Source organism: Carassius auratus, chromosome 7 (genome assembly GCF_003368295.1).
Source record: "Carassius auratus strain Wakin chromosome 7, ASM336829v1, whole genome shotgun sequence".
Classification (NCBI taxonomy): Eukaryota; Metazoa; Chordata; class Actinopteri; order Cypriniformes; family Cyprinidae; genus Carassius; species Carassius auratus.
This window is the reverse complement of record NC_039249.1, coordinates 950,156-973,315: the sequence shown is the minus strand read 5'-3', so window position 1 is coordinate 973,315 and position 23,160 is coordinate 950,156. Positions and strand designations below refer to the sequence as shown.

General features: G+C 37.9%; 1 protein-coding gene and 1 long non-coding RNA gene across 2 annotated transcripts; both read right to left on the bottom strand.

Moving 5' to 3' along the window:
• Nucleotides 1-3,135: 3,135 nt before the first annotated feature.
• LOC113105349 (uncharacterized) lies at nt 3,136-14,408 on the bottom strand. The gene is made up of 9 exons (XM_026266390.1): nt 14,366-14,408; nt 12,251-12,289; nt 10,732-10,990; nt 9,426-9,571; nt 6,042-6,321; nt 5,808-5,947; nt 3,444-3,520; nt 3,267-3,369; nt 3,136-3,161 (listed from the first exon to the last, which is right to left on the bottom strand). Exons 1-9 carry the CDS (start codon nt 14,406-14,408, stop codon nt 3,136-3,138), a joined length of 1,113 nt encoding a protein of 370 aa, XP_026122175.1.
• Nucleotides 14,409-18,809: 4,401 nt separating this feature from the next.
• LOC113105499 (uncharacterized) lies at nt 18,810-20,716 on the bottom strand. The gene is made up of 3 exons (XR_003292376.1): nt 20,666-20,716; nt 20,424-20,569; nt 18,810-19,013 (listed from the first exon to the last, which is right to left on the bottom strand). It is a non-coding gene; the product is annotated as an uncharacterized LOC113105499 (long non-coding RNA).
• Between the last annotated feature and the right edge of the window lie 2,444 nt (nt 20,717-23,160).

The window sequence follows — 23,160 nt, the reverse complement described above, 5'->3', positions numbered from 1 at the left end:
ACAACCTGCTGACACTTCTCCTCTCAGGCAGACGCTACAGATCTCTGGGCACTAGAACATCTAGACATAAAAACAGTTTTTCCCCCATGCCATCTCCAGCTTAAACAGCTTACATATCAATCATTACCTGTGTTCTGTTCAATACACTGTTCCAGATTATTTCACATTATTTATTGCTAAGTCTTGCCAAATGTGTTTGTATTTTTTGTTCTTATGTCAGATGTGTATGTATGCGTGTATGTACCAGGAGCACCTTAAAAAAACCCACAACAAATTCCTTGTGTTTGTGCGCACACCTGGCAAATAAAGCTAATTCTGATTCTGATGTCCCACGGCCTTAAGTCTGTGTTCCATAACTGTGTTCACTTTATGTTGTTTTAGTGAAAGAAAGTAAATAAATAAATTGCTTCCCGTTCTGATTTGGCTGGCCCAGTGAGCAACAACCTCCTCTATCAAGTTAGAAAGAACAAAATACATATTAACTAAAACTACAGTTAACAGATGCAAGGCTGTAATCTAAAGTGTTCCTCAAACGGTTATGAGAAGTCCAGTGCACTTATACGGAGCGAAGATTTGTGTTGGAAACAAGTAGGAGAACAACAGCACCTATAACCCCAACTGAGAACACTTCAAATGCCCTTTCACACCAAGAATGATAATAGTGAGTTATAATATAGTTTTCAACAGAAGAAAGAAATTCATACATGTTGGAACAACTTGAGGGTGACCAAATATTAACAGAATTTGATTTGTTGTATAAACTATACCTTTAAGCCTTGCTGTACTCGTGGGCTACTATTGTTTTTTGTTTTTGTTTTTGTTTTTTTGTAAATCACTGTATATCATTGTATCTCACAAGCCATGTGAGCCATCTCTCTCTCTCTCTCTCTCTCTCTCTCACACACACACACACAAACACATAAAACACATTTTCTCTCAAACATTTCAACTCTTTAACGGTTTATTAAAACTTAAAAAAAAAAAAAAAAGGCAAGTCACCTTTTTTTATATAGCGCTTTATACAATAAAGATTGTGTCAAAGCAACTGAACAATATTAATTAGGAAAACAGTGTGTCAATAATGCTAAATGACAGTTAAATTCTTCTACAGTCACACAGTACTCTGTAGCTTTGTGATGAAGAGACGGAAATGCACATTCGTCCAATTATACTATAAGGCCTTTTACTTAATAAAAAGTATAAACTATTAATTAGATAAGGCATGGAGTATACTGAGTATGATAGGTTTAACAGCAAAGTTTATTCATGTTGTTCATTTACAAACTCAAATACTTATCAGATATGACACGTTATAAGCAAAATCAAAAGTGGAGCTAAAGTAACAACTTACAGTAAAAAGTCCATTGTACTTTTGTAACCAATGAACAATGAGTAAGTGGTGAACAAATTCACATTGAATCTTTGAACACCCAAGCATCATAGTGGCCACATTCAAGCATCTTCTTCAAGTAATGGTCCAAAATGTTACATATTTAGTATGTGGAAGATGTGGGGGAAAAAGTGTTTGTTTAGTCCCCAAAACATTTGAAACAAGTGCTGTGGTTGATCTTTTCTGATGTGTGAACTGAACCTCATATATGTATATGTGGACACACACACACACACACACACACGTTTATGTGCCTAATGATGCTTTTTTAGAGTTCATGTTAAGCAGAACATTCATAAAGATAAAGCCTCACTCCGGTGCTGGTCTGACTGACCCTGCAATGAAAGAATAACTACTCGAAGAGGTAAGAGTGAGCCGTGTTCATGTTTTGTGCAGCTTTATTTCTCACAATATGTCCCAAAATGACATTAGAGAAAGGCTGCATTATATGAGCAAAATGTGACAGTCACTGTAAACGATTGATCTAATAACCATGTACAAAACTGAAAATTAAAGAAAGTGACGTGACATTCAGTCGAGTATGGTGACCCATATGCAGAATTTGTACTACTTATTATTTACAGGTCCGCAGAGGTCTTCTGGGAAAAGAATATACGTTTTTTGAGCAAACATTGATTCATATTTAGTTTTTAAAAATGATTGTTGATTTTTATGTTTGATTATTTTACATTTCTGAGTTCTCCACCGTTTTATAATGATTCAGATTTGCATTGGTGAAGTGCTAATTATTGATTTGGTTGTTCAGTTCAGATGTGCCACAACCGCTTTATGGTAATGCTTTTCTGGCTCAGCAGGTTTTGTCGTGTGAGATCATCTGTCTGACAGGATGAATAATGGTCTGTTTTTATGCATACTAAATATGTCAGTAATTCAAAGCTTTTCTGATTGGCAAAAATGTTTATAGTGTGCCGTGACATGTACTGCTATACAAAACTGCACTGTAATATCAAGTTTTCAGTTGCAAGTGGAACATTATGTATAAATGACATTATTGTATAGTTATTGCAGTCTGATGCTGGTTCGGGAAGTTCAATATTCAGAGAAACACAAATTGACAGTCGAGGAGAGCACATGTTTTTCAATGTCCTGGACCAATGACAAAATTATGTATTTAAATGACATTATGATGTTAAATCAAATGTTTCTTATATAGTGTTATTATATTTTAATCTTTCACATGATTTTGGATCATTCTTGCAGGACTCTTTTAGAGAATTCTTCACATACTGTTTTAATAATTAATAACCACAGTGTGGCGCTAACAGACACATTCTAGACCTTGAAGGACTTTGACTGGAAGATGATCATTAACTTCAGCTTGCACATCTATTATATCATGACTAAGACAGAGAATGCAAATAAGTGTTTGTTAAACTGACTAAATGATGCATCATCTTGATAGACAATCAACAGATCTGATAGGAGAATAAAACAAATCTAAACCATTGCGATTAATTTGACCTTTGCATTTCATAAGATTCATTAGCATTATTTAAGACTTTACAGATTTGTTCCTATTGTCCTCATTTGTATGTTGCATTATTTATTTCATTTAATTGTATTTTATTTATTATTATTATTTTACTTTATCATATATAATACTCCTAAAAACAAAATTGCAGTAAATAGATCCTTTACATTGTGAGGAACAGTTAATATTAAAGCAATCTAAGTGAAAGATGATACATATTTTAAGATCGAGAGTTTTCCCCTCATCATCATCGTCATCTCTTTCCTACTGCACATTGAGCTGTAAAATAAAACAGTTCATTAAGTTATATACATACATATTCCATCATAACAATTTTACTTTAAAATCAACATCTTTTCAGTTTGCCAGTTTGAACACTCTCACCTGGTGCGTCTTCCTTCCGCATCACTTCCTGTTGAGCAGCTGGCGGTTGAGACCACTGCAGCTTCACGTCAGAAATCCCTCGTTTCTCCAGAGCAGACTCAAGCTGAAATGATAAGACCTCTTAAACTGCTGTCAGTGTGATCTGAATTCAGATTTCTGTATGTTTCCCTCTCTCACCTGTGACAGGAGCTCTGCAGACAGACTCCCGCTGGACTTCAGTTTCATCTTCACGAAGGTTTTCTTCAGTTCAGGACCTAAACGAGTGACACATGAGAGTGAGTGAACATACATAGGGGAAAAAGGGAAAAGAAAACACTAAATGCAAATAATAACTTGTCATTTAATCATTATCAATACATAATCTTATCATTGCAGCTTTTGACCCCAATCCACAGCATTTTGGTGCAAATGCATGTCACTTAATATTAAACAGATGGAACATGAATAGGTCATGTACTCAAAGTGAAACAAATATGACCCAGATGATATTAAAGGGTTAGTTCACCCAGATAGCAAAATTATTTAATTAATAACTTACCCTCATGTTGTTTCAAACCCGTAAGACCTCCGTTTATCTTCAGAACACAGTTTAAGATATTTTAGATTTAGTCCAAGAGCTCTTAGTCCCTCCATTGAAGCTGTGTGAACGGTATACTGTCCATGTCCAGAAAGGTAAGAAAAACATCATCAAAGTAGTCCATGTGACATCAGAGGGTCCATTAGAGTTTTTTGAAGCATCGAAAATACATTTTGGTCCAAAAATAGCAAATACAACGACTTTATTCAGCATTGTCTTCTCTTCCATGTCTGTTGTGTGAGACAGTTCAAAACAAAGCAGTCTGGATATCCGGTTCACGAACGAAGCATTCAGTTCACCAAATCGAACTGAATCGTTTTAAACGGTTGGCGTCTCCAATACGCATTAATCCACAAATGACTTAAGCTGTTCACTTTTTTAATGTGACTGACACTCCCTCTGAGTTAAAATAAACCAATATCCTGGAGTGATTCATGCACTCAAACAGTAACGTTACACTGACTGAACTGTTGTGAAGAGAGAATTGAACACCGAGCCGAGCCAGATAATGAGCAATAGACTGACTCGTTCACGAGTGAAGAACCGGTTGCATCGGTTTTCGGATCAACAGTAGTTCTTTCGGATAGTTTGATTCAGTAAACCGGTTGAAGAAAACGGTTCACCGGTTCTTACGCTCGATGTAATGACTTCATTTGCGATGATTGCCCTTGATTCAAGCCTTCGATTTACCCGCGCTCATAACACTAACACAGAACCAGTTCAGAATCAATCACCAAAAGAATCAGTTCAGTTCAGACGCTCTGTGTGTCGGTCTGCTTCACGCTGAATCACACATGCACAGTATCATCAGCTCTTTGGTTCTCGAATCGGACACGTCTGACAGAAACGGTTCTTGACTCGTGAACGAGTCAGTCTGTTGTTCGTTATCTGGCTCGGCTCGGTGTTCATCACAGCAGTTCAGTCAGTGTACTGTTTGAGTAAATGAATTACTCCGGTATATTGGTTTGTTTGAACTCAGAGGGAGTGTCAGCCACATTAAAAAAGTTAACAGCTTAAGTCATTTGTGGATTAATGCGTATTAGAGATGCGAACCGTTTAAAACGATTCAGTTCGATTTGGTGAACTGAATGATTCGTTCGCAAACTGGATATCCAGACTGCTTTGTTTTGAACTCTCTCTCACAACAGACACGGAAGAGAAGACAATGCTTAATAAAGTCGTTGTTTTTATTATTTTTGGACCAAAATGTTTTTTCAATGCTTCAAAAAATTCCATCGGACCCTCTGATGTCACATGGACTACTTTGATGATGTTTTTCTTACCTTTCTGGACATGGACAGTATACCGTACACAGCTTCAATGGAGGGACTGAGAGCTCTCTGACTAAATCTAAAATATCTTAAACTGTGTTCCAAAGATAAACGGAGGTCTCACTGGTTTGGAACGACATGAGGGTAAGTTATTAGTTACATAATTTAGGAACTTGCCATTAAATAGCATCAGCAAATTTTAAGCATCAACAAATTTGTAAGTGAATAAATGCATTTTTAACTAAATATTGTAATATATAAAATTTTTTATTTTCATGTGGTAAAACACCCACCGATATAGCAGAAAAAAAAAAGAAAAGAATAGTGGCTCAGGTTTGCATTTTCTTCTGTCACTGGTCATAATTATAACCATAAAATCAGGAGTATGTCTAAAATAATTTCATACTTGAACATGGGTTGAGAATTAAACAAATATTTGTAATCTGCCTCAGATTCAGACAGGATTCGTATTTGTGGTGTTCTTCTGCTGATAAGAATACAAGAATACACGGATTCTCAACATGAATGGTTCTCAAATGCAAAAATGCTATGAAAAACATCATTTCTTGTAATCTTGAAAAACTGTGCTCAAGCGAAACAGATACTGTTTTTGGGATCAACAGCCCAAAATTCGTAAGAATCCTGTTTTGGATTTTGTTCATATATAGCTTAATTTTCCTTGTTTGATCACACCTTTTCCATAGACCTCCACCTCACACAGAGTAAGAAACCGTGAATCTCCAGGAATGAACAGATTCACGTATCGACCCTCCATATCATTACAGGTGTAGGTGGAGGAAACACCAGCTGGAATGCTAGAGATCACAGCACATCTAAAGAGAGATGGAGAAAACCTCATTTAGACTTCTAGACTTTCTTTATAGGGATTATTTTATGGATATTAAAGCCACTGAAAGAGGGACTCACATGGGATTGTTGTTGCCGTTGTTCTCTAAAGAATTCCCGATATGAATCTCCGTTCCGTTTATTCGTTCTGGACAGCAGTCTAGTCTGTTTGTGATGACAACTCTACTTACTCTGTAAATATAACGCAGATCTACCCTCCACCATGGGTTAGTCTGAATATTGGTTGAGGAACACGATGATGATGGCTTGATGAAACCTGGATTGAAATCAATAGCTTGTTGAGCAAACCAGGTGCCAATGGTTGATGACTGTGTGACGGTTCTTCCTGTTGCCAAATTACCTGGAAGATGTCATAGTGTCAAGAAATAGTTTTAGTCAGCATATTTTGTATATGAGTTTCAGGAGATTTACTTATCTATAATGTATTTCTATCAGATCTGTCAATTTCAAGGAATATCTTTCACTTGTAAATAATGTGAAGAAAAAAAATCCCGTAGGATTTAAATAACATTTTAAATCAGTAACATCTGACATGAACTGCCCCATAATTTTGTTAAAACATAAAAAAGGGTATGGAGAAAGGTAATTTATTTATTAATTTTTTTTTTTTTTTTTTTTTTTTTTTTTTGCAGTTCAAAGCTCACAATTCAGGACTGACTGTTTACATTTCTCCCGATGCACTTAATGAACTGTACCAGCACATCAGTGAGCAGCAGACAGCACACCCTGATGCTTTTCTCATCATAGCTGGGGATTTCAACCATGTAGACTTAAAGTGTGTTCCCAAAAATACACCAACACGTTAAATTTCCAACACGAGTTAAAAACATTTCGGACTTTGTTTACGCCACACAGAGAGGAGCTTACAAAGCCCTCCCCCTGCCCCACCTCACAGCCTCAGACCACATCACTGTCATGCTAATGCCTGCATACAGACCGCTCATTAAAGTCACCAAACCAGTTCACAAACAAATCTTCAAGATCTTCAAGACTGCTTTGAATATGTTTAAGCAGGCTGCCACATGCAATAACACCACTGACCTCCAGGAGTACTCAGAGACTGTCACTGCTTACATCAACAAGTGTATTGATGATGTAACGGTCACAAAAACCATCACTGTCCGGGTCAACCAGAAGCCATGGATGACAGGGTAGGTCTACAGACTCCTGAAGATGCGGAACGCTGCGTTCAGAGCTGGAGATGAGGTGGGCCTGAGAACAGCCTGGGCCAACCTGTCCCGCAGCATCAGAGAGGCTAAGAGACAGCACTCCAGGAGGATAGCTCATCAATTCAGTGACAGCAGAGACACTAGGAACCTGTGGCAGGGGATACAGACCATTACGGACTACAAGCCCCCACCACGGACCTGTGAGAGCAACATCTCTCTGCTGAACGAGGTGAACACCTTCTTCGCTCACTTTGAGCAACAAAACAGCACCAATGATCAGAAGATCAATGCACACAAAGCTCCGGGTCCTGACAACATCCCTGGGCATGTACTGAGAGACTGTGCAGCAGACTCACTGATGTCTTCACAGACATTTTCAACATCTCACTGAGTCAGGCTGTTGTTCCCACATGTTTTAAAGCTACCACCATCATCCCAGTTCAGAAGAAGCCATTTCCATCCTGCTTCAATGACTACCGTCCTGTTGCACTTACCCCCGTTCTCATGAAGTGCTTTGAACAGCTAGTCATGCACCACATCAAGTATGCCCTCCCCCCTCCCTAGACCCCTTCCAGTTTGCATATCAGTCCAGCCACTCGACCGATGATGTCATCACCACTACCCTCCACTTAGCACTCACACATCTAGAGAAAAATAAAGTCATATGTCAGAATGCTGTTCATAGACTTCAGTTCAGCATTCAACACAATCATTTCTCAACAGCTCATCTACAAACTGGTCCAGCTGGGGCTCAACACTTTGCTGTTCAACTGGCTGTTAGACTTTCTGACTTGAAGACCTGAGCAGCACCAAGTTCCTGGGTGTGCACATCACAGAGGACCTCTCCTGGACTGAAAACACCGCAGCACCGGCCAAGAAATCACAACAGCGTCTCTACTTCCTCCACAAACTGATAAGAGCCAGAGCCCCGGCCCCCATCATGCACACCTTCTACATAGGCACCATCGAGAGCATCCTGATGAGCTGCATCACTGTGTGGTATGGCGCCTGCAACGCGTCCTGCTGAAAGACTCTGCAATGCATAGTGAGAGCAGCTGAGAAGATCATTGGTGTCTCTCTCCCCTCCCTCCAGGACATTTACGGAACACGTCTCACTTGCAAAGCCCTCTGCATCACAGGTGATCCCACTCACCCGTCACACAGCTTCTTCAGCCTGCTACCATCAGGGAGGAGACTGCGGAGTCTCCAGGCCAGGACCAGCAGACTGAAGGACAGCTCCATTCATCAGTCTTTCAGGAAGCTGAACTCCCTTCCGACCTGGTTCCCCCCTTTCCTCTTTTTCCCCATGCATCACTGAATTCTGAACTTCAGCGCGCCAGAAACTTTGTACAGTATTGGTCTGCTCACTCCCTCATTCAGCATTAACATTTTATCTGTATGAACAAAGGGTCTGACAGTAACGCAGTTTCAATTATCTTTATGTATGTACTGTATATTTGGAAGAATTCACAATAATGCGGACTTGACTTGATTTATATAAAAAAAAAACTGTAGATGGATTATGAATGATTAGTGCTAACATAGACACATTTAGGTAGATGGGGGCGCATTCCCTTCAAAAACAATAGGAGTCATTCTTGTTTTAATCTGTTCTGGTGGTGAAACAATGGCAGACCGATTAAAGTTACTCAGGGCATGTCAGACACCAGTCTAATCTGTGCTATCATGGGAGGGGTCTGTCATTGTGATGTCACACTGGCAGGAATCTGAGATCAGCTTGATTTGAGAAAGAGGTTTGGATTTATAGAGATTTTTAAAAAAAGCACTGGGTGGATCGTTATCATTGTTGGATGGTTGTGTAGGCACACTGGCAATACACATTTCAGTTCAAACAACATGTGAAAAAGTGAAAAGTGAGTGAGTGAAGTGACATTCAGCCAAGTATGGTGACCCATACTCAGAATTCGTGCTCTGCATTTAACCCATCCGAAGTGCACACACACAGAGCAGTGTACACACACACACACAATGTGAACACACACCCGGAGTAGTGGGCAGCCATTTATGCTGCGGCGCCCGGGGAGCAGTTGGGGGTTCGATGGCTTGCTCAAGGGCACCTAAGTCGTGGTATTGAAGGTGGAGAGAGCACTGTACATTCACTCCCCCCACCCACAATTCCTGCCGGCCCGAGACTCGAACTCACAACCCTTCGATTGCGAGTCCGACTCTCTAACCATTAGGCCACGACAGTGAATTTTGCATCCGATGACCCCTTTAAAAGTCAAAATCACAAGGTTGTTAAATAGTGAATTACCTGGAAAAATCACATAGACTCCCACTTCACAGAGAGTCAGAATCTGTGAAGTTCCAGGAATATTCACAGTAACGTAACGTCCCTTCATCCCACCACACGAGTAGCTGTAGGTAGCTCCTGCTGGAATAGTAGAAACTACAGCACATCTGGAGAAAAATGAAAGAGTGAGTAGCTTTCTTTTGTTCATTATCCCTAACTGTATTTGTTACTGGTGGCACAGTTCGCTGAAAAAAACGAATCGTTAGGTTCACCACACACGGTTCGGCATGCGCTGGGACAGCGGTTCAACTTAAATCTGACAAAGCATCTGTAATATGGGTTGCTATAAATAGCACGTAAAAAAAAACAAAAAAAAAAAACACATGGTTCAGCTAATACATCTTTCTGTTGATGCATGTGCATTCTGTCTTCCCAGATATTACAACAACAGCGATTAAAAAAAAATAAAAAAAATACATAAAATAAACCTTGACAAATCATTCACTCTTGTTCAATGTGAATGATGTATATGAGCAGTTATTTCTTCCGTCATCATCCGGGTGCTGAAAGCTCATGGCACAGATGAGATCTGAATAGCACACCTTAATATCTGTGTTTAAACTAAACTCATTTAAGCTTTGTCAGTTTCAACATTTTAAGAGCCAGAGTATGCTAGCTTGTGCGTGCGCTCATCCGAAGTGCGCAAACCCGTGCCTCAGAACACGTGCAAATATAAGATATCTCTGAAGTATTGTCTTTAAATGGACAAATTCACACAAAAATCATGTCAAAATGCCTGTTTTGGTAAGTATCCTACAACATACATAGCTGGCTGAACGTATGCCTACTGTATCAGTGCATTCTCTTAAAGTCTTTATATTTATCGAACAGCAACAGCAAGGAAATCACTCAATGCTCTTGATTAAAAAGCTTTTGTAACTTTAGTAAATAATAACCTTTAATTTTTTTTATTAGAAAGTGTAGTTTTTCCATAAACATAGCACATACCAAACTGTACGGAGACAGTCACTCTAAAACCGTGAAACAAACCAAACCATGAAAAAGTTGAACCGTGCCACCCCTAGTATTTTTTTTTTATTTTTTTTTTTTATAACACTATTTGATATTTGTTTACTTTGATTAACATATTACAATTAATTAACAGGGGCACAACTGCATGGTTAATGAATAGATCAAAAAGACTGCACTGAACCGATATCTGACTCACTTCACTGTGAGTTTACATTATTTTCAGTGACATAGGGCTTTACCAGCCAACTGGCCAGATTTTCTGCAGGCTCTGTAAAAATACATCAGAGAGACTCACATTGGATTGATAAAAACATCTGAAGAATCATTTCCAACCCGAATCTCTGCCCGGTTTATCCTGCTTTCACAGCAGTCGAGTCTGTTAGTGATGGTCACTCTGTTCACACTGTACGTCTTCATCAGGTCCAGAGCCCACCACGGGTCACTCTGTGTATCTGTATGAGTGCAGGTGGAGTTTTTGCCATCCAGTGCTCTTTGAGCATCACAGTTTGCATATGTTGTTGACTGATTGGCTGAGCCCCATCTTGCTGTGTTCACTGGAACATGTTAAAGAGAAACCCTCATTTATGTTAACAATGACAATTATTTATTTATTTTCTGGCTGAAATTTAACATGCAATAATATGGTTTCATCGGTCCCACTTTATATTAGGTGGCCTTAACTACTATGTACTTACATAAAAAAATAAGTACAATGTACTTATTGTGTTCTTATTGTATTGTAAAACACTTTTGCTGCTATTGAGGTGGGATAGGGGTAAGGTTAGGGAGAGGGTTGGAGGTATGGGTAAGTTTAAGGGTGGGTTAAGGTGTAAAGTATGGGTCAACAGTGTAATTATACATGTAATTACAGAAATTAAATACCGATGTAATTACATGTAGTTTTTTTTATATAAGTACAATGTAAAACCATGTATGTACACAATACGTACATTGTACTAAATTATTAATTAAAATGTAAGTACATAGTAGTTAAGGCCACTTAATATAAAGTGGGTCCCGAATTGGAATGATTATAGGTGTGGAACATTATACATGTATTATAATATGTCATAAAACAAATGGAAAAGAATAAAAAAAATAATAATAAATATACATTGGTATAACACTGGTAAATGGTGCTTGATTTGCATTTTTCTCTCCTTATTCAGACGAGATGACTTTTTCCACTGGAACAAGCGTTATGATGGATTGTGGATTTGTATTTTACGTTTTAAATGTAAAACATCTTAATGCTGTATGCATTTCTTCTCACTTCACAAGCCCTAATTGATGGACTAGAGTGCTGTGGATTATTGTGATGTTTTTATCAGCTGTTTGGACTCTCATTCTGACGGCACCCATTCACTGCAGAGCATCCGTTGATGAGACACTGATGCAATGGCACTTTTCTCCAAATCGGTTGCCATGAACAAACTAACTCATTTACATCTTTGATGGCCTGAGGACATCAAGTAAATGTTAATGCAAACTGCAGCTCCATTATTTAAATTAATTTATTTTAGATTAACCCCAAATGGCACGTCAAACCAAATGAACTTTGGATGTTTTACATAGTCTCATCCCGACTATCTGTGCACATAAGTTAAGACTCAGTCAAAAAATATACACTTATGACTTTAAAAAGGAGTGTGTATGGCTGATATTAAAAATATATAGCCCCTTGATAAAGAATATTAAAACACACCAACACTAAATAAAATAATCTAAATAAATAAAGGCTGTTATACAGTATACAGTTTGAATGAAGATAAGTACTAGTGACATGTAATAGTGTTTAAATAATGCAATCCAACCTTCTGTTCCATTTGCCTTAATTTGAACCGAGAAAAACCCTAAAATAAATGAGAAACACAGAATGATGCTTAGTTTTAAATAGAATCATAAACCTAATGACATTTTGTTAGGTGTTAGGCCTAAAACAGGTACAAAAACAGTTGTTGTTTTTCTTACTGCAGCAATAAATGTTTGCCTGCCCCGTTTTCCTGACAGTGTAAAACCTCTTAATAAATCAGCCTACACAAAAGGATAAAACTGCACATCGAGAACCAGGGTTAAGTGACTGAACGTCAAGCACAACTTTAGCAACATGCCACTGCAACAACTGTTTTATACTTTCCTGATCACAGTACTAACCGTTTGCACCTGAAAGTCATTACAGGCCAATCTCCTCCCACAATATACAGTCTTGTTCAAAATAATAGCAGTACAATGTGACTAACCAGAATAATCAAGGTTTTTCGTATATTTTTTTATTGCTAGGTGGCAAACAAGTTACCAGTAGGTTCAGTAGATTCTCAGAAAACAAATGAGACCCAGCATTCATGATATGCACGCTCTTAAGGCTGTGCAATTGGGCAATTAGTTGAATTAGTTGAAAGGGGTGTGTTCAAAAAAATAGCAGTGTGGCATTCAATCACTGAGGTCATCAATTTTGTGAAGAAACAGGTGTGAATCAGGTGGCCCCTATTTAAGGATGAAGCCAACACTTGTTGAACATGCATTTGAAAGCTGAGGAAAATGGGTCGTTCAAGACATTGTTCAGAAGAACAGCGTACTTTGATTAAAAAGTTGATTAGAGAGGGGAAAACCTATAAAGAGGTGCAAAAAATGATAGGCTGTTCAGCTAAAATGATCTCCAATGCCTTAAAATGGAGAGCAAAACCAGAGAGACGTGGAAGAAAACGGAAGACAACCATCAAAATGGATAGAAGAATAACCAGAATGGCAAAGGCTCAGCCAATGATCACCTCCAGGATGATCAAAGACAGTCTGGAGTTACCTGTAAGTACTGTGACAGTTAGAAGACGTCTGTGTGAAGCTAATCTATTTTCAAGAATCCCCCGCAAAGTCCCTCTGTTAAAAAAAAGGCTTGTGCAGAAGAGGTTACAATTTGCCAAAGAACACATCAACTGGCCTAAAGAGAAATGGAGGAACATTTTGTGGACTGATGAGAGTAAAATTGTTCTTTTTGGGTCCAAGGGCCACAGGCAGTTTGTGAGACGACCCCCAAACTCTGAATTCAAGCCACAGTACACAGTGAAGACAGTGAAGCATGGAGGTGCAAGCATCATGATATGGGCATGTTTCTCCTACTATGGTGTTGGGCCTATTTATCGCATACCAGGGATCATGGATCAGTTTGCATATGTTAAAATACTTGAAGAGGTCATGTTGCCCTATGCTGAAGAGGACATGCCCTTGAAATGGTTGTTTCAACAAGACAATGACCCAAAACACACTAGTAAACGGGCAAAGTCTTGGTTCCAAACCAACAAAATTAATGTTATGGAGTGGCCAGCCCAATCTCCAGACCTTAATCCAATTGAGAACTTGTGGGGTGATATCAAAAATGCTGTTTCTGAAGCAAAACCAAGAAATGTGAATGAATTGTGGAATGTTGTTAAAGAATCATGGAGTGGAATAACAGCTGAGAGGTGCCACAAGTTGGTTGACTCCATGCTACACAGATGTCAAGCAGTTTTAAAAAACTGTGGTCATACAACTAAATATTAGTTTAGTGATTCACAGGATTGCTAAATCCCAGAAAAAAAAAATGTTTGTACAAAATAGTTTTGAGTTTGTACAGTCAAAGGTAGACACTGCTATTTTTTTGAACACACCCCTTTCAACTAATTGCCCAATTGCACAGCCTTAAGAGCGTGCATATCATGAATGCTGGGTCTTGTTTGTTTTCTGACAATCTACTGAACCTACTGGTAACTTGTTTGCCACGTAGCAATAAAAAAATATACTAAAAACCTTGATTATTCTGGTTAGTCACATTGTACTGCTATTATTTTGAACAAGACTGTATATCACAGAATAGTGAAACTTAGAGTAGTAGAAACAACAACGTTGGAATCACTATAAGATATTAGACACACTGAAGTTTAGCAGATTTTACTTACCCAGTAAAAGTGACAGACTCCTTACCCAAACCTTCATGTTCATATCAAGCTCTTCTTGATTCGTTCTGCTTCAGCTGAGATTGTTTGAATGAGAGAGAGAGAGATTAGCTCAACTTTACATACCACTCCTGTCAGTCTGTCAGAGGATGTGTCATATACATTATATGATACTTTTCACATTTAATACCCCATCAATAAGTATTCCTAAAATGTATAATATAAAATGTAATAATAATAATAATAATAATAATAATAATAATAATAAATTCATGCAGACTGGTGGACAAATAAGGTCTCATACAGTATTTAGTTATACCATGGTAAAATGTTCTATTGCTGTTTGTAACCACAACAATACATTTAAAAATAATGAATGAATCAACTAATATATAATTTGCCATAATGTGTTTTCAGACTAATTTAGGTTTATTAAATTGAGAAAGGCAAAAATCATGATTAAGATTTATCGTGCAGCCGATAAATTATTGAGTTTCCAGAACTGTTTTTCCAGAACCATAGCTGCTTTCACACAGTTCACCAGTTGACTTGACTTGGCGATGCATCAATTATTATTATTATGCATCAGTGCATGCAATTTCTGGCAATATTTGCAGTACGCAACGGCAGTGATTAATTATTATTGTATCTCCTACGCGATCTATATTATATTGCTTCACATCTTTATATCAGTCAGCAAGACGAAATTTGACGCCAAATTTACTAAACACTTTTCAGAACATCACACATATATAGGTTATATTTTCGTACAAAAACGTGTGCAGTACAGTAACAAATTATTGTAATTGTAAGACCAATAGCATGGATTCAGTAAAGCAAAGGAGAGATGCTCACAAACTCAAATTGCTCAAAAAGCAAATGATTTCCATTAGCACTGTTGTCAAGCTCACGGTTTTCCCGTGGAATCGAGCAACTTACCCAGATGCAATATCTGCAAGATAAGATCGCTTGATCTGGAAAGCATCTGATCTGTTCAGACATCTGATAGATAGACGTCTGTAAGATGTCTGTTTTAGATACATTCTAAATGAAAAAAACATCTTAAAGACATCCAGTAAATGTCTATTTGACATCTGATCCTATAGACGTATTTCAGATGAGCAAACACTCAAAAAATGTTTTAAATGGTTGTTGGTTGCAAATGTGCTCTAATGGTGTCTTTCCAGAGTTTTTTCAGTCACATGATATTTACAGTTCAGGTGATTGTCTGCCAATGACAGTCACTTGACATCTGTGCTAGTGTTTCATTGAACCGACAGGCTGCCAAAATGCATCCAGGGCTTCATCTATGTACTAACATGGTTATAATATTATAATTATGATATGATTGTGTCAGCAGATGGGCTTTAAACAATCACCTCTGATCCATCTATGTGTAATGGAGGCCAGCAATGCACTCATAATTTATCAGCTGGTTAAAGAATTGTTGCTATTGGGCAAAATGTCTGAGTTACTAAACTTACTAAAGAGAAATACTGTCATAGTACTAATATTTCTTAATATTTAACCATATCAAATAGATTAAAAAGTTATTATTATTATTATTATTTTTTTTTTTTTGAGTGCAGATATCCAATGGGAAAGGAAAATAATGCTGTGTGTCTTTCTGAACAGTAAAATCTTACAGAGGTGCTGAAATCTGTATTTGAGACAAAATGGTCAAACACAGTCTGAGATATTTATGGAGTTACTGCCCATCGTTTGAGGTGTGAGCAGATGATGGACTCATGTGGATCTCCCGATTTACATGTTGCCTGAGATCATTCAAATACACACAAAACAACATGGAAATGATCGGACGGATGGAGTGGAAATCAGGATACATGAACTAAAGGTCTGTGGGTTCATCTAGAGCTGCATAACACAGAGATTTAAAGCAGAGGACACTGACATCACACACAATACAATTTATCACTGGACAAGGAACAAAACAAATGTTGATCATTGTTGTGAGATTGGAAATACTCTGTACAGACATATGTCAATATGTTGTTGATAAGCTAGTGTCTGATTAATACATTCAGCATACAGACTAAATCTGTAAACGGTACAGCATTTAATAAATGTTGTAATCAACCAAAGGTTTCTGTTCATTAGTTGTTTATCAGGGTATTTTAACCATCATAATAAATAACACGCTGATACAAATAAGCTTTTTCCTCAATTATTATTATTTATTTTTTTTAGAGATCATTGTAGAATGCTGATTTGCTGCTCAACAAACCTTTTTAAATTATTATTATTATCAGATCAGCATTTATGTGAAATAAAAAGCTTCTGTAACATTATACATTATATCATGCAAAAGCTTAGTCAATCAAACATGATGATAACAATATTTATAATGTTACAAAATATTTCTGTTAATTTGTCTCTAATTTATTTTAATTAATACATTTTTATTTATACCGTAATAAATGCTTTGTCAATTAGCACTGCATTGATCATATACTTTATCTGGAGATGACTTGAAAAACACAAATAAACCATATATTGTCACAATCATATGTTTAATGTCTTCATGTTTCCAACATTTCTGTATTTCTGTGAAAACAACTGTTTTCATACAACAATAGCAGGATGCTTTTGTCCATATTAGGAATTTCCTAGTAAAACTTTCTGCGCAAGAGCGCCCTCTGTCTTCGAGTATGAATGAAACACACACTGCAAGAGTGTTCAACGCTCCACAATGTTCATCTCGCTTTACTCTGGGTCCGAATAAAACATCAGATCATGCGACTATCCTTTGAATTTAAAACTATATTTATTCACACTGGCTCTTGAAAACCTCTGTGTGAACACGCTTGCCAAAAAAGTGCGGGGGGCGAATTTACGTGATATTAAAAGTGGGTGCACGTCCCCTACGTAATCTACACCCCTGAAAAGAGAAGATCATTAGATGTATTTAGTTTTTTTTAATGATTTAAATCTTATTACAGCTCCAAAGGAACAACAACATTTCATGAAAGGAAATTTAATAAAACAAGAACATCAAAACAATTAAAATGACAATTTATAGATTTTAAACATAAAAAAAAAAAAATCTATATTGGCAGTGAATATACAGAAAACTGTCATGTTAAGTTTAATTATACAGTATTTATCGCTATCTTTATTTGCTGACAATACATAATTACACAAGAAAGTTTTACTTGAATTATTCAGGGAAGTAAGCAGAAGTGCTTTAAAAGTATTCACATTTTAAACATGAAGAAATTTCAGTCAGTGTAATTTGAATGAAAATATATCTTTAATGAATATGAAAATATAATCTTTAATGAATATCAATGTAGTGAATTAGGCAGTGTTGATTTCCAGAGTATTCATTTCCCCTACTTCAATGACCTGTAAATAAAACATTTTTTTTTTGTGTTACATCACATGTTTTTTATCGTCATTCCTTATTTCATAAGTGTTTGTACAGTTGAGAGAACAGACTCACATTTTGGATTAGCTGCATTCACTTTCTTGATCACCCGATTAGGGGTTTGAGACCAATGCAGAATCACATCTGTCAGTCCTCTAGCTGCTAGAGCAGATCCCAACTGAAAACAACATGTTAATACTAAAGTGATTTATGCTGATGAATTCAAATCTTCATTTTTAAATGTCACTCTAATCCCAGATTAAAACATTGTCATAATATTCCCAGGAAGCAACTTTAGAGCAATGTCAGGTTATGAGACAAATTTGGTTTCTACATGATTACTATTACAACAATATATAAATGACAACATTTAATAAACAAATGATGAATTAAATCTACAATGATACATACAAATAATTGTAGCACTAATTCCATAAATAGGTACAATTTTAGTTATCCATGTAAATCTCCAAAAGCAGAAAGAAAACTACTCGTATTTTACATTAATAATGAGGGTTGAATTGATTTCTTTCTCTCACCTGTTTCAGAACATTTTCTCTCATTGTAGGGTTGGTCAAATCATTGCTGGATTTAAACTGAATTTTTACAAACGTTTTTTTTAAACAAGGACCTAAAAAATACATTCATATATGAATATCCATAAAAAAAGACTTAATTTAACAATGAAATATTGAAAATATATTTTAGACCCTGCACACTATTTACTCAGTAAATAACACTATTAACGATTTACCTTCTCCATAGACCTTCACCTCACACATAGTGAGTAACTTCATGTCTCCAGGAATGATTAAGTTCACGTAACGTCCCTCCATCCCACCGCATGAGTAGCTGTAGGACTCACCTGCTGGAATAGCAGGAATAACAGCACATCTAGAGAGAGAGAAGCACATGACAGAGGTGTAACAATACTCTCGTATCCTATATTTGTGCTCGATGTCTAGTGCTCTTTGAACCAAGTTCCTCACATGGGATTGTTGTTGCCGTTGTTCTCCAAAGAGTTCCCGATGCGAATCTCTGTTCCTTTTATTTGTTCTGCACAGCAGTCTCTTCTGTTAGTAATGACCACTCTGTTAACACTGTAAATATCATACAGATCCAACCTCCACCATGGGTTAGTCTGTCTGAGTGTTGAGGAACATTTTGTATACAACTGCTGGAGACCTCGATCAATGGCATTTTCAGCAATCCAGGCCCCAGATGTTGATGACTGTATAGCAGCACCAAGTACTGCTACATTTTCTAGAAAAAGCATTAAAAAAAAGTTACGATGCATCTCAGTGCATAAAGCTTCTAGCAAGGGCAAAGACTATTAGTGAACAATGACTTGAAGTTGAGTAATGAACTACTTTTGCCAAAGAAAAATTTATAAATTATGATTATGTGTCTCTCGAGAGGCATGGGATTACATGGGATTACATTAAAGGGCGGGGGGGTGAAATGCTCATTTTCACTCAATCTCCTGTTAATCTTGAGTACCTATAGAGTAGTACTGCATCCTTCATATCTCCAGAAAGTCTTTAGTTTTATTTTATTTATAAGATAAAGATAAAGATAATCTGTACCTTTTTTTTTTCCGGAAAAACACGAGTGGCTGGAGGCGTGACGTGTGGGCGGAGCTAAAGAATCACGAGCGCGTGTAAGCTTTTGCGTTGAGGGCGTCTGGAAGCTGTGACATTACCAGGAGGAAAAAAACATCTAAAACAAACCATGGCTAACAGTCAGATATTTATGATCCAGAATCAGATCCAGAGGCTGAAATTTAACAAGAGCAGCATCAGCAATCAGTCTCTGTGTTGTATGTATTGAAACTGTATATATTTGCTTAGCGGTTTTGGAAAATGACTAAGTTCCACTTTATGTCTTCTTTTTTTTCTTATTTTTTTTCTTTAAAGGTTTACATGTGGGAAGTGCAGTTTGATGACAACATCGCATGTTGTTTACTTGATGTGCTTACGCGCCGATAGTTAAGTTAACAACAAAAACAGTTTTACTCACCCCCTGCGGTTCCAACACACGATTGTGAACCTTTTTCTTTGGGACTGCATCATCCTTAAGAAATAGACGATACGCAAATCCGTCGTCAAGCTGGGCCTTGTTTGTAAAACAAGCATCTTTGAAATGCAGGGAACAAACAAAAACACTTGCACAACTCCGTTGATGCTCTGTAAAAATAAACTCCATCCACTGGTCCCTTAATGCATTTTATTATTTTTTTTTTTTTTGGTAATCTGTGCAGGGTTGTCTTGCCCTGGCAACCAAAAACAAACTTCTTTGGTGACATTTCGCTCTATCGCTCTGATCAGTGAATGTCTCGTCTCTGCTCTGCTCTACGGGAGCACGCGCTCTTCCTGCAGAAGTGCTCTTAGGACCCATATAAGGAAATTCTGCTCCATCTAACGTCACACAGACCAATACTCGAAAGAAAAAAAACTTTCCGAAACTTGTGATAAACCGGAAGAAGTATTTTTGGAACAAAAATACTCCTTCAAGCGTACAACTTAATTTTTGAAACTTTGTCCATGTTTAGCATGGGAATCCAACTCTTTAACTGTGTAAAAAACTCAGTATGCATGAAATAGCATTTCACCCCCCCTTTAAATATATATTAATGTAGAGAGTTCAATTCAAAGCTCTACAGCAATAAGTTACCTGCCAAGGATCCGTAGACTTCAACCTCGCAAAGACTAAGAATCTCACAATCCCCAGGAATACGAATAATCATGTAACGTCCCACCATCCCATTACATGAAAAGTTGTAGGACTCACCTGCTGGAATAGTAGAAATAACAGCACATCTATAGACAGAGAGATAGACAATTAGAGAACACAGTCACAGAATCCTTCACATATGTCCTTGATATCTCACATTCTTTCAAGCTCAAGTTTCTCACATAGGATTGTTGCTGCCGTTGTTCTCCAAAGAGTTTCCAATGCGAATTTCCGCTCCATTTATTTGTTCTGCATAGCTGTCATTTCTGTTAGTGATGACCACTTCTCGAACTCGATAAACATCAAGCAGATCCAGCCTCCACCATGGGTTAGACTCATTAAGGGTTGAGGTGCATGTTGTATTTAACTGCTGGAAGCCGCGATTACTGTCAATGGCCTTTTCAGCAAACCAGTCCGCAAATGTTGAAGACTGAATTGTGGCAGCTCCTACTACACGATTTCCTGGGAAATTATAAAAAAAAAGAAAAAAAATTGTGATCCATGTTTATGCACAATGTGAACAAGCGTAAATGAGAAAAACAAAATCTGAATTATAAAGTAAAGTATACATTCAGCAGACACTTTTATCCAGAGTGACTAACAATGCATTCAGGCCAACAGTTTTTACCTAACATGTGTTCCCTGGGAATCGAACCCACAACCATGCCCTACTAAGCAATTCTCTACCACTTGAGCCATAAAAATACACGCAGAATTGTAAAGATGTTTTGGCTTCCCAGTGAGCCACTGCCGTTGGACCATTGAAACTCCTAACCGAGATTGTAGATATAGTGTCAATGCTCCACTTGAGAGATAGGTGGCGGTGATGCACTTATAAGTCTGTGATCTGCCATAAGGCAGAAGAAGAAGATTTGCCTCACACGCTTGCTGCTGTGAAGTGCGTTCACAACATAGACAGTAAAAGAAATGGACATAGCGACCCCTTTGGATTCAATGGAGACAAGTGAAGTCAAAGAAAAGCACGCACTTCCTGGGGGTTGAGTGTACTGCGCAGACTCAAACTGAGCTTGATGACGTAAATGTCACGTGAGCAACCTGTCTGACAATTGTAAGTCTTCTAATCTCTCCAAGAGAAATCTTTCCTGCGAGCTTCTCCTCCTGTCCATACAGTAATTTCTCTAGTGTGTGACAGAGAGTAGCAGGTTTTGACGCAATCGTTAGCCTATTTTTACAAAAACTGCAAAAACTGTCACAACATAAGATACAAGGTAATTTGGCCCTTTATACATTTTCGTGTTTCTTTAGAAATAATGTATAGACAAATGGAGTCTTTAACACCTCCGATGTAAAGTTTTTTTTTTTTTTTTTTTTTTTGCTGATTGCAGTTGAAAGACTGCACATAGAATTTGTTTAATCATTTGAATTATATGCTGCCATACTCCTCCATAATGAGAGCATGAAGGTGGATTAAAACTCCCTTCTGCAGTAAAGCCCTTTAATCTTTTCATTGTTTAATGCAATGATTGCCTCTCTTAGCTTTCACCCAGTGCCAATGAAATTCATTCCATTATCAGAACTCCTGTGAGAAAACTGTCCATGATGACAGACAAAGCCCGGCAAAGCCCTCGTGCCCGGCAAGCCCCAGAAGACAGATTAGGCTCTATTTTTGGTAGGCAGGTCCTGGGGGTGGGTTATTCCTTTGTGGAAGCTGGTGTGTGACCGTTTTACTGTGTAACCCATGCAATCTGTTTCTTTTTTCTTGGGCGTGTCTACATTTGTTGCACTATTGGTTAATGTTAGCATTTTCATTTGTGTCAGCCAGGAAGATATTGTGGTGAGGATGGCTGTGTTTAGTTTAGAAGAGTTTGTAGCAAACCCTACACTAGAGCAGCTGGATGTATGTAAGAAAACTGACTTGTTTGCTATTGTTAAACATTATGGTCTTTCTGTGTCTAGCTCCCTGGTAAAAGCGGAGTTGCGAGCAGCCGTGACTGATGGGTTGGTACAGAATGGTGTCTTTGGTTCATCAGATTTGTCTCTCCAGGCAGCAGTGAACCAATCTGGTACGGTGGTAAAGGAAGTGGCCATGGCACCTGATGTGGCAGATCCGCTCGGTGTAAAGGGTGATGAGGGTAAGCAGTTCACTCTGCCGAAGTATTATCCATTGTCCGCGGAGTTCTCTCCTACATCTGGAGGGGACATGCGGCTGAAGGTTCGTTTGGCTCGGCTCCAGTTGGAGAGGGAGGAGCATGAACGTGAGCACCAGTTTAGGAGGGAGATCGAGCTTAAAAAGATACAGGTTGAGTCGACCAGGGTGTTGGAGTTAAAGAAGTTGGAGATGGAAACAGCCATAAGAATGCGTGAGCTGGCGTTACGGTCAGCACATTTTCCAGCCACGTTGGACAATACTGTGTCATCAGGATCCAATACTACTAGTAACTTTGATGTGAGTAAACATATTTCTCTGGTCCCTGTTTTCCGTGAAACTGACATTGAGATTTCAAATGCTATTTCATTTCATTTGAGCGCATTGCTGTTGCCCTGAATTGGCCAAAAGATGTGTGGGTCATCCTGTTACAGTGTAAACTGTCAGGGAGTGCTCAGGAGGCTTGCTCATCGTTGTCTGTGCAAGACAGCCTCTCCTATGAAAAAGTTAAGAGCACTATTTTGGGGGTATATGAGTTAGTGCCTGAGGCGTATAGGCAACGTTTTAGGG

What these genes read in the sequence shown, in the direction of transcription:
- LOC113105349 (XM_026266390.1), bottom strand. Translation starts at nt 14,408, where the DNA reads ATGAACATGAAGGTTTGGGTAAGGAGTCTGTCACTTTTACTGG. An exon ending in GAGTCTGTCACTTTTACTGG is followed by an intron (nt 12,290 to 14,365) that starts GTAAGTAAAATC and finishes CATTTATTTTAG; the next exon opens with GGTTTTTCTCGGTTCAAATT. An exon ending in GGTGGAGGTCTATGGAAAAG is followed by an intron (nt 3,521 to 5,807) that starts GTGTGATCAAAC and finishes TCACTCGTTTAG; the next exon opens with GTCCTGAACTGAAGAAAACC.